This window comes from Apis florea, unplaced genomic scaffold, assembly GCF_048593485.1.
Source record: "Apis florea isolate Af1SG1 unplaced genomic scaffold, ASM4859348v1 contig_2492_pilon, whole genome shotgun sequence".
In the NCBI taxonomy this organism is placed as follows: domain Eukaryota; kingdom Metazoa; phylum Arthropoda; class Insecta; order Hymenoptera; family Apidae; genus Apis; species Apis florea.
In genome coordinates, this window is record NW_028256593.1 from 859,129 (window position 1) to 871,972 (window position 12,844).

Here is a 12,844-nt window from a genome sequence, read left to right on the forward strand (position 1 = left end):
AAATATACTGATTTAAAAAATGGAAGGTGATATAACCTATTCATAAACTGTTTAAAATTGATTTGAACAAATTTGAAAGGTATCTACAAAATTATGTCGAAATATATATATAGATTCAGTGATCAAACTTTTAAAAATAGATGCTGAGAAACATAACCTATTCGTAACCTATTCAAAATCGTCTTAAAAAAATTTAAAGGAAAATAAAATTATATCGATCGGTAATCAAATTTTTGAAAATGGAAACTGACAAATCTAATTTACTCGTAATCCGTTCAAAATCGATTTAAACAAAAATTGAGAGGTAATAAAAAGGTACAAATATAGATACATCTGAATAGGTAATCGATATACATCGATCGAGCGATCGAATTTTTAAAAATGGCCGACAGACCTAACCTAAAAACCGTTTTAAACCGTCTGGAACAGATTTTGAAGGGGATTGATCGGTGAGGGGAGATGAAATGGAGCCGGGAAGGTCCGTTTATCGGGTCGACGCTTGTTCACAGTGGATAATTAGGCGGTAGAACGATGATAATGAATCGGATTATTCCGTTGCGCCTCGTCTCGGAACGGGAAGAAAGGAAGGGAAATAAGATTGCGAGGGGAGGAGAGAGGGGAAGAACGATCGCGACTGCTCTTTTCGTTCTCGTGCAATTAATTACTCGAGAAACAAGCGTCCATTATCGGGGCCAGTAATATGCTTCGGCTCGAACGATTACTCGGCCGAATAACCACGCGACGAGCGTTTCCGTTTCATCTGAAATCGAATCTTGCGCCATGTTCGCACGTACCCCTTTCCTTTTCCACTTGTTTCTCGACCGTTTCTTCAAACGTACCGGGTGTCTCATTTTTTTTTAACTGTTATACATAATATTCTTTTCTTTTTTGCAATTTTCTTAAGATCAAAGAAAGAGAAGAAAGTTTAGAGGAGGAATTAAGTTTCGTTAAAACTCGAATTAAAACTGGTATTTTAGATTCGATCGAATTTTTATTTTCTATATAGTCGATACGCGTTATGTGTAATATTTATGTAGGACACCCGGTATATATTATTATACGATATCACTCAAAGAGATGTCGGAAATTCTTTGAATGTTGAAAGAAAATTAGTTTTCGCGTAGAAATATTTCCCTGGAAAAGGACATTTTACATCTCGACGCCATTGCGTTAAAGATTTTTCGTTAATTAAATACCTTTTAGAATTATCATATTTTAAAATTCTTTCGAGTCACCTGATGTACAATAAAAATCATACTTATTTTAAATTTTGCAAAAACATATCTCTTTCTTTAACGCGTGTAAAAAGCAATTGTGAATTTTAAAATATAGGTTAAGTTGTATGTTCTCCTTGTCAAAAACCAAACATTTTCAAAACGAAAAAAGAAAAAAAAAACATGCGCGTCTCTCATTCACATGCTTTCACAAGGCAATTAAAGTTAGCCTTCTCCTTTTTTTTTTTTTCTTTTAGTGTTCAAAGTTCCTGCTTTATGCTTTTCGTTGGTGCGGTTAGTTTCGTACTTATTTTCTGACAATTTTCCTCATCCTTTCCATTGTTACAATCCATGACGCCATCGCATCGTTTCGAGTTGGATATGCAAACGCCCGGGGTGCATTCGAATTGGTCCTCTCCGCAAGCTGCAAGAATCGTATATATTCGATCTGATAGGATGAAAAAATTGTCCCAAGGACTTTTCCTTTCCTTTCTTTCCTCCCAATTTCCTTCGTCCAATGGATAGATGTTGACGGCACACGAGTTGAAAAAGCTCCACGAAGGCGAACAGAGAAGAAGTTACGACGAGCACACAAATATATATACAAAAAGAGGCACAGAACACATATTGCCATAAACTAAGTTTTTTTTTTTCGGTAGATGTGACAAGCTCGATGTTTGAGGTTAGGAAGGGATTGGTTTGAGAATGATTCGCGAAGGTGGCGCCATCTATGCTCCACCTGGCCAATTGTCATGAATTTTAGAAAAGTTTATCATAAATACGAGCAAACAAGATTTTATACATCAAATCATAGATTGAAAGAATTCTGTTGCAAATACTTTCTTATTTTAAACACTCTTATAATTGAAAATATCTTGAAAACAATATCACGAAGAAATGTCGACAGTTATAAAGCGCAATGTATGAAAAATTGATCAATTTTTCCATTTTCATTTAAAAATATATATCTTAAAAAATTATGTATAAATATTTATATACGAATTTTATCTAAATCCTAAATAAATTATCAAGTAAGTACACGTGTCAAGAATTGACAAATTTTTACACCAATTAACCTTGAAAGAAAGATGAAAGTGGAGCGGAATAAGTAGTCGCATAAGTAGATGAATGGAAGAGATGAAGAAAAGCAGTCGTAGAATTAATTAGTGGCCAGAAGGATGTGGGATAGAGGAATGGCCCGCTGGGCTGCTGCTGTGGTGTGGTCATTAATTAACACGCACCTGAGGAAATTTCGCGGAAGAGATTATAAATGAAGAAGGAGTTACAGGCACGCGGTGCCTGTCTAATTTACAGCGGCAATTAGCTAACGATCGAGGATGAACGGCACTTCGAACGAACGAAGCGCACTCGGATGAATGGAAACGGAAGGCAGGCCACGAATTTCTATCGAGCTTCTATCCACCTCTCGAACGATTCTCGAACGAGTGAAAAATAACGTGACGCTTGGGATCCTTGAAATTTAAATACCGGGTGTCAATTTTGAATCAAAATTCACAATTTTTCAAAACTTTTTAACACACACGTGTACGATTCGTGGATGTTTTAGAAGTTTAAAAAAAAGCTGAAATTTGAAAATTTTGAAGACTCGGTATATACAGAGTGTCTATTCCGAAAAGAACTCGGGTTACAGAAATTTTCCAAAAAATTTTTTAACAAGCTGTCGTACGTAATTCGTATCATCGAGTTTAAAGTGTAAGTTGAAACTTGGAAATTCTTAAAGTATATATATACCGAGTGAACTCGAGTTATAAAATTTTGTAAAAAAAAATTTTCGAAAGGATGAGACGAAGAGACACGCATCATCAGCATTGAAAGTAAGATATATGAAGTTTCCCTGTTTCATATTTTTTTTTTTAACGAAAATTAACACTCCTCCTTTACATGAGACCGTGTAAAATAAAAATTCGTGAAGATCGTGTGCGTGATCTCGATAAGATCGAGACGAAATTGAAAGATGGATCAACGACAAAGGATGGGCCAACAATACTGCTCCATTTCAGACGATATATTCTTATCGGAGGAAGAGATTGAAATTTTTGTCCATTCATTTTGTCCTCTCCTTTGAAAAAAAATTCCAAGATCGGAATCTATGTATAAAAATTTTTTTGACCCGACAACGCCATAAATAATTAAACACACCGCGCAGAATGATAAAACGTTCACGATAAACGATACACTAGTGGCACTCACTTACTTACCGAGAGATGCGTTCTAATTGCAATACGGGCGATACACGTGCATACCGGGTGTTTCAAAAATTATTATCAACAAACGGAAAAAACTATTGTTTTTCTTTTTTTTTTTTTTTTTTTTAAGAGAGGAGGCAGTGAAAAACAAACACACGGGGAGTAATTAATAAGGGACAAAAGGTGGCAACACCGTTCTTTCAACCAATCCTCCTCCTCCTTCCTCCCCCCTTTTCTTTTTCCAACGAAAATTCGTTCCAACGTGGTCGGCGAGCATTGTTACTCTCGTCGACACGCAACTCTTTCTCTCTCTCTCTCTCTCTCTCTCTCTCTGTGTCTTTCTCTCACGCGCGCAATAATTACACAGAAGCTCGACGCTACGAGCGTGTCCCCGCGTGTTTCCATTAAACGTCGACGTTTACAACACGCCCCCCTCCTACCCCTCCCCCGTCCTCGTCACCTTTGCACGCGAAAAATGGCGGACACGCGATCGCCGGGGAACGCATTAACCCGTTCTGGATCTGAATTTATTTTTTAATCCATGGGATCGGTCGGCCGATCGCCTGTTTTTCTGCCATTATCTCTTAAATAATAATCGTCGTCGTCCGATCGACCAACTTTCCTGCGACGATAATTTGCACACACAGGGTGCACACACAGGTTCGTAATCGGGAACATCAATTTCTAAGATCGTACAAAAGTTGTGCTTTTCTCGACTTTTAATTTTAATCGTCGAGATACACCCTTCTCGCCTTAATATCGGCTTGATTCGAATCAATCTCTCGAATCAGATTTCTTCCCCCACGAAAATCAATCTCTCGACGCATACGTTGTACGCATTGTAGGGGAAAAATTGCCACGAAATACCATGGACAACGTGTTCGAACAATGTTCGACGGGGCGAGTCGAAACACGATTCTCGATAAATCCTCGATAATCACGTTCCTTCATTGGACGAACAGAGAGAGAGAGAGAGAGAAAGAGAGAGAAAAAGAAAGAAAGAAAGGGAGGGGGGAAAAAATGGACACAAGTCCAAATTAATTTGATTCCATGAAAGCAACGAATCGAATGGTACGTGAGGTCGCGACTGCGCGAAAATCCAGTTACGATTGTAACGCGATTTGCCAAGTGCGTGCCTCTCCCTTTCTCGCGCTCTAACCGCGGTGATCGACGAATATAAAGCGAATATATTGCGACCACGCAAATTGGAAAACGGGCGGAAAGGTGCGGCGTGACACGCCTCACCAAACGAGAACTCGGCTTTTCGGAAGAGAATCTATGAAGAAGGAGATTCTGCACAATTCTTTTCTCTCTCTCTCTCTCTCTCTCTCTCTCTTTTTCTCAGGTTTGTCTGTCTCAGGCGTCGAGAAGGCTGGCTTCGTTCTACGAAACGATCGGACTAATAGATAAGATCGCGACGATTCTTTCTCACTCTCCAACCACGAATTCACGATTTCATTTGCAGTCAGAGCGAAACTTTCCAACCTCGCTCTCGGCTTTTTGAGGTTAGGGATCGAAAGAACGATGTTTCACGATATTTTTGGCGGTGCTCAAACGGTTGCAGTCGATGGTTGTTGAATCTGAATGTAATTTATTCTGACGGGTGGAATAATGTAATTTCACTTACGAGAAGGGAATCGAAGATCTTGTATATTTTCGGTTTTTGGGACGAGGGAGGAAATATGGTGGATATTTCGAGAGTAATTTGAAATCGCGAAAATAGAAGGAAAGGATCGAAACTAGCTAGATATCAATCTAAACTGTTCTTTTTCGAAAAGGAAAAGATAAAACTGTTATACACCTATTTACGATTTTTGACAGTATAAATGAACGCCAATCCATATATCTTTAAAAAGAAAAAAAAAAAAAAAATCTCAATTCCCAAAAATTGAAAGAAAAGGAAATTAACTTTCTAAAACGAGAATTATTGAAAAAAGATTCACGGATGAAACCAGTTATAACCAGTATAACCAGTTTACAATTTTTCGACAATTTATTTTCTCTTCTTGTTAATATTTCCCTCTCTCCCTCCCCCTTTTTCTTTTTTTGGTAATTCGTCAACAAACGTCATTTAAACGGCGTTAATATCGACGTCGCAAAAACGGACAACGCCCCCACAGCCAAATTTAAGGCAGCCCCCGTGGCCGAACGAGATTTACTCGCGTTTATTAAGCCGCCCTAATAACCGGCTGCAATTTTAATCCGACGTTAATCTCCAGCGAAGCTTGCCGGCCCTTTCGCGGCCTCGGCCCTGGAATTTCATCCGTTTTCACCGGGTTTAATCCAATTCTGATTCATGTCTCGACCCTTCACGTGTTGCCACAACGCACCAACGTTGCGTATCAGACTGATCTTTTCACTCTTGTTAATATATATATATATATTCGTGATTTGGAAGTCGCACAATTATGTATTCTTAGCTAATTTTGCGATTTTATTATTGCGTCCTATGTGTTGAATCATTGTTGCGAGTATGAAGTAATCAATGAAATTTTTCGAAAAACCATTCGAAAATATACGAGTTGTGTTGTTTTTGTAAACGTATCGACGAGTGATACTTGATATTTTTAGCTTTTATCTTGTTTTATTATTGGATCTTAAAAATTGGCCAATTTCATTAATCTACAAAAATCATGTAAAAACAAACGAGTAATTCGTTGAAAAATAAGTGAATAAGTGTATTGTTGAGTAACATTTGTTGCACGCATCAATTTATTTTCGAAAAATTATTCGAAAATATGCGAGTTGTATTACTTTTATTGCTTTTATCCCTGCAATTTAAAACTTCAATATAATTTTGTCCTTCTCCGTTTTATCAATTGTCCCATTACGAAAAAACAAATTGTTTATTATAACGAGTCACAAATTCGATTGTTTTCTTCTAAAATTCAATGCAACGTGTAAATCTCTCTCTCTTTTTTTTTAAAATGAAACTATTCAATCAATTCATCTATCCAGCTTTGATAGCGAAGAAGTAACGTAAGCCTGGATGGCACACCATGTCGTGAAATTCGTTTTTTCCTTGTAGTTTTGTTCACGATTTTTCCAAAATGCGAGCCAATTTTCACACAAATTTTTCAAGATTCGTTTGAAAAGACTTGTGAAAAAGAAAATTTCGAACTCTGTCCAAAATTAATTGAACACTTCTTTGTCCAATCCCTACATATATTTCTAATCCAAATTCATCCAAACTCGTCTCGTTTCTTTTTTTAGAAAACGAAAATCTGCAAAAATATATCATTGCACTCGCACGAAAAAACTATCGTTTCAGAATATTAACGTATTCGTTTGAATATCCCAAAAGATTCGAAGCAACCGTAAAAATTGGTTTATCCATGATTGTTATAAGCAATCGAAGTTTATCTTCATTACATTTCTCTACTAACTTTTTCTCGATTTAACATAGCGACTCGATCGTAAACAAGGCTCAAGTGGAAATTTTCGCGTTTATTCCAAGAATCGAAATACATTTTCAACATTCCCTCTACAAATAAATTGCTTAAAAGTATTATTTATTTGTGCACAATTAACACGCCCATAATTGTTTTCAACGAAAATTCTAATGATAATCATTTTCAACAATGATAGTTTCGTGTTGTTTGTTATACCACCATGCACCCGTTATCTTGCTATGCTAAGGGGTTAACTATGAAACGTGCAGCAGCTAGGAGCGTGCCTTCGCAAAACACGATGGAAATAATAAGGGGTTAAAAGGGATGGGAAGACAGAGGGTTGGTAGGCGCAAAAAAGGGAGGAGAGAGAGAGAGAGAGGAAGGAGTGCAATGGCCTGAAAATGACTCTCTTTGCACGGTCATGTTTTGAACAAGATATCGTCACAATTATTTTATTAGGGCACGTCCTGCAATACCTGCGCGATTAGATAGCGCGAGATCCACTGGATGCTGTGGATTCTATGATGGTAATCAGAAAATTGGCCTTTTGTCGTCCCTTTATCGCTCGTGCACGCGGATTTTATTCGATTTCGCGTGTAAATTGTCCGCCATGCTTTGGATAATATTGATAACGATTATGGAAATGATGAGAAATGATGTAAATTCAAGGATAGAGAGTTCAATTTTTGTGAAAGAATTTGTGAACTGTTGTAAAGAGAGTCTTTAAATAATAAGTGGTGTTATTGATTATCTTTGGATTTTTGGATAAATTTGAATATATTTGGATTTGAAGTGTGATTGCGATAGGATGGAGAGAATTTAAGGGTTCTGAGAAGTGAGTAAGAAGATTTAAATAAGAATTAATTGCGATTTTGACTCTGCTTGAATTGAATGCCTGATATAAATATTATGGTATTTATACATATGACAATGATTGTAAGTGGAATTTTACTTTTGAATTTAATGAATCTTTGATCGTTACGAAGTTTGAGGGAGTTCATAAGAATCTAGGAAGGTTTAAATAAGGGATCAGGTGTGATTTTGATTCTGTATGAATTGTTTAATACAAATATTATGATATTTACACGTGCATTACATATACGATATGATTGGAGTTTATTTTTGAATCCAATGAATCTTTGATTGTTGTTGGAGTGTTGAGGATTTAAAAAAGAGGTTTAAGGAAATTTTGTTTGCACGTAACACTGGTAATCATTACTGGAAATTTGATTTAAGACAACATTGAATTGAAACATTTAAAGCTTAATAAGAATTCACTGAATATTGTTTTGAGTAAATGTTTTTTATATAAATGTTAGAGTAGAGTGTTGAATATTAGAATAGTATGTATTGATTGATATGCAATAACTATCAATTTGAACAGAAATCTGAGGATATTTGAAATACAGAGTACTAAATAAATACGGAATAATACTGATATTGTTTCAGAAAATGTTTAAAACTCGTTTAAATCTTTCTCTTCATTTTTCAGTTTAAATTCGTCGCTAGACTAGTGATTTTAAATAAATATTAATTTGTTTGAGAACACACGAGAGATTCGTACTCATCACTACCACGCTATTCGCATTTCTGAATGTGAACAGGGTAAATCCAGAGTAAAAAATTCAAGAACAAAAGGAACATGATGATTGTTCCAGTCATTCAAGCGATAACTTGCCACAACTCTGCTACGTTTAGTAATCATTGTAAGGCGAATAGCAATGATAATTGGCAAATTATTTTCAAATGCATGCCAAGCCATGTGAATTGTCTTAAAAAATCTCATCTCGTAAAACTGTTATATATAAAAACAAATATAATTATTAATTTCCAAACAAACAATTCCTCGTTAGAGACAAATAATTCTTCTGTTACTGCTCGATTCGTGCCATGTATGTATTCACGCACGCATACATACACGCACACACACATATCAAGTGACAGACAACAAAATAGCAAATTTTACGTACGAACACACAAATGAATTTAACGAAACGGATTAAGAGAATAATTATCCATGCCGGTATAGAAAGGAATAAAATTGTGTTGATACTCACGGCAATTTAACTCGTCAGAATAGTCTAAACAATCGTTCACGCCGTTGCACCGTGCGCTCCCGTCAACGCACTGCTCGTTCCTGCATTTGAATTGCGACTCGGTGCAAACTGGAAAGCGGTAAAAAAATCACGTGTAAAAGAAAAGAGAGAGAGAGAAGAGAAGAGAGGGGATAAAAAAATTTCTGATCGGATGGAAAAACGGTGGTTCGACGGTGGATGGAAATAAATGATAAGAAGGGAAACGAGAACTATGACTCGATCCATTTCGACTCCATCTTGAATCACGTGATGCGCGAGAAATTGGAGTGGCGAAAGTGGCGACAAAGTTTTCCCAACTTGAAACTCCTCTGTGTAGAATGATTCGTAAATTCACATTGATGCAAATGAATGTTTAAAGAGAGATTTCTGTGGTTAAAAATAGAGGGAAAATCAAGAACAAGGAAAAAAAAATAAAGAATAAAATTTGTCCAACTTTTACGAGTGAAATTAGATAAATAAATGCTCTGTGAATGAAACGTTAATAGGTTATGTCGAATGTGAAAATAAGGAAAAAGCGTAGAGAATATACTTTTTTTTTTTTTTTTGGATGGAAAAATTCATCGATTATATTTCGATTTCTTGATCCTATATGTTCCTACATATTGATGATTTTTTCAAAATTTTAAATTTTATTCTATATTTTTTCCTTATTTTCACGTATACAAGTAGAGAATCCAATCAAGAATTAACTCTTTCCCTCGAAAAACGTTCAAACTTCGTTTTATTAGAGAATGAAAAAAATTTAATTCTATATTTTTGTTTTTTATCTTTTGGACTGTGAAATCTCGCTGACCTCGTTTCTACTATTCTAAATAAATAGTTCTCTGATAATTTATTTAACAAGTCTCATAACGCGTCTCACTATTCCCATTTCGTGTTAAAATGAAATGATTCGTGTATGTAATCGATATTTCGGGATTTAATTTATTTTTCAATAATTTAATCAAAAGGATGTCGTGGTTAGAAATTATAACAGTCAACTGTGATTTCGTTACACGTTCGATTTTAACTTTGCCTCAGATAATTGTATTATTGCTTTCATTTTATTTGCAGATCTTGGGTTTAATGATTTTATCGTGTTTATGTATCGTGCGGTGAATGCTAATTAATCAAATTAAATTTAATATACTTTCCATGTATATTATTTGAATGTTCGTCGCATGTGCTTTTCTTTCTTTCTTTCTTTCTTTTTTTGAATTACAAAGAGAATGGACATCAATAAGACTCGAATTCCCTTGTACGAATAGACGAAATAGAGAATCCAATATGTCATTCGAATACCGTTTAATATAAACTCGTCGAGAAAAGTCAGGTTTCAAAGAGCGGGTTTTTTCCATTTGGCCATTTCTTAACGTTCGCACTGTTTAATAAAACGGTGGAGTACAATTATGCATACAAATGTGCAATTATAACAATTCCCTTTTCGCTATTAATTACGGTTAAATTACGGATATTCTTTCATCTTTAAAAAAAAAAAGAAATCTTCTTCTCTCGCGAATACATTATTTTCTCGCGTTCATCCGATGGAATGGCACCGGTATGGAATTATCTGCCACCTGGAATGCTCGCGTGTTTTAAACTGTGCGAAGATTTGTAAAGCGTTTCGAGATAAGAATATATTTTTTTCGTTCCCCTGGCGAGTCATTAAAATTTTAATATCTCGCGAATAAAGAAAAGATATACGAAGTAAAACCGAATTAGTCCCTTTTTTCAAAATTTTTCTTCAATTCGAATGAAAAAAAAAAAAAAGAAAAACTTATCTCGATATAAATTTGAAAAAAAAAAAAAAAAACTACATCTCGAAGAATTTTTTTCGATCTGAATTTGTTTCCTCTACGAAGGGCATCTCAATCGTAAGATATCTCGTACTCGTTTCGAAAGAGTTAACACAAAAGAAATATTATACGTGCAACGATCAAACGTTGCTTATCACACGTAACTTTTTCTTCAGAGTTAACCTCTGTGCGATATAATTATATATATATGGACATACACAATCGCATAACAATACTGTCAAAAGTATCCCCTCCCTCGTATTACGTTTCAGATAAACACAAACCATGGCTGGATGCTCTTGTTTCAAGCTGACAGACCGGACTTCGCTACCACTTCAACGTGATATGAGAGTACGTCGACCACGGTGTTGTTTCAGCAATTGGATCGACGCTGGTTCATCTCGTTTTCACAATTATGTCATGCTCGTTCGAGACAATCCGATCGCACACCGTTTTGGATAGCGTTACAGTGGGAAGAGAGTACGTATAAACTAGACCAGGTTCGTATTTCCACCGATTTCCCGCGCTTTCATTCGACTTCCGTCGATATTGTTACCGACCAACGGTCACACACGGTCAATTTCAAGAGAATCAGAAGTGGTATATATATTTTTTTTTTTTTTGTTATGTTTCGTTTCGTTTTTCTCTTTTTTTCTCTCAAAAATCATCGAGAATTCCTAAATGTATCGGATTGTTTGTTCTACACGTAATTCTACACGTTGAAATTTAATTTAATTTTTTAAACATTTATTCGACGATAAAATTAGTATTACGGAATATTGATTATATTTTAAGATTGTTTATCTTTCCAACGTTTATAATTCCAACTTTGTATCTTATGGTTATTTCAAAGTTTGATTAGATTATTTTCAAACAATGGATAAATGAAATATGACAATTCCAATTGAAGATTCCTTTTTTTCAGTTTTGAGAAGACTTTCATTTCGAAAGTTTAGTTTATTAATAAATGAAACCTAACCTCGTTTCGTACCAAAGGTATATCTTCATTGCCAAAAGACGACACCTTTCGTACACCATGATCTCCATTGCTTAGCTGTGAAGTAATACGAGATTAAAGGTGACCAAGTTGATTTCGACCTCTCTGACGAAGGTTAAGGAGAATTCCTGTTGGTTTTCATGGCAATATAGCGGCGAATGGGCAGTCAGAGTCAAGTGAGGAGATTGTGTGACAGTCTCTCGTGTCAAAGCATACTTCAAGTCCCTTCACCAGACATAACCTGATCGTGCCTCGTGTTTTCCATATTCTTATTCCTTTCCACTCTTTGAATACCATAATGGATATGTCCATAGACTCGTACTCAGTAAAACTAGTTATATATCCTCGAAAACGACTTTGGAATCCATCTTTTTCCATCCATTTCGAAATAATTTTTATTTCATGAAGGTAGACGAACGTTTAAAGTGATGTCGATGAACCCTATCTCTCGTATAATATCGAAGTCACATAGAACGTGGAATGGATTTATATACACACATATAATATATATATATATATATATTTTTTTTTTTTAATTCAACGAAAGCAGATTGTCTTTGATAGAGAGATTAGCTTAGACTTTAATTTCAATTCTGTGCAACGAACGTTATGTATAATTTAATTTAATTTTGAAGAATTAAAAAAATTTTTTTTACTTCTTTTTTCTTTTGCGCGAATTTTCCAATAGTTCACACTCAACTAAAGAATCTAAAAGTATCATTTTTACATTTAAGAAATCACAGATTCTAAATTTATGCGTAATTATTTAAAAGTTAGGTTATTTTAACGCCATGCATTCCTAGTTACATCAGTATTTAATTTTTAATTTTTTCCAAAACTAAGTTCATCTAGCTTTTATAATACAGCGTAATTCCAATTTCTAATATTTAATAATAATTTCACGTATACTTCATCGATCTAAACACAGCGTTACAACTGAATCATTAACAAGGAGAAAGAAATCTATCCCTGAAAAATATTTACCACTGCTAAAAATAAATGCTCGCCTTCCAACTTTTCCACCACCGATTTATCGTGAAAATTCGAAACAATCGAATTCCATTGAAATTCAGCATTAACATCTTTATCGAGAACAAGGAAGCAGCAAGGAGCGAGACGGAGTGAAATATTGAGGGAACAACGTGTCGCGGAGAGGATGCGGG

At 35.3% G+C, this 12,844-nt stretch overlaps 1 protein-coding gene across 1 annotated transcript in view; it reads right to left on the reverse strand.

Annotated features, from left to right (window-relative positions):
* trol (terribly reduced optic lobes) overlaps nucleotides 1-12,844 on the reverse strand; it is a 154,505-nt gene that overhangs the window by 41,852 nt on the left and 99,809 nt on the right. Inside the window, exons 10-11 of the mRNA XM_086905912.1 lie at nucleotides 8,871-8,978; nucleotides 1,522-1,638 (exon numbers count right to left, since the gene is read on the reverse strand). Coding sequence (XP_086762038.1) covers nucleotides 1,522-1,638; nucleotides 8,871-8,978 — 225 coding nt within the window. The remainder of the gene's footprint in view (nucleotides 1-1,521; nucleotides 1,639-8,870; nucleotides 8,979-12,844) is intronic.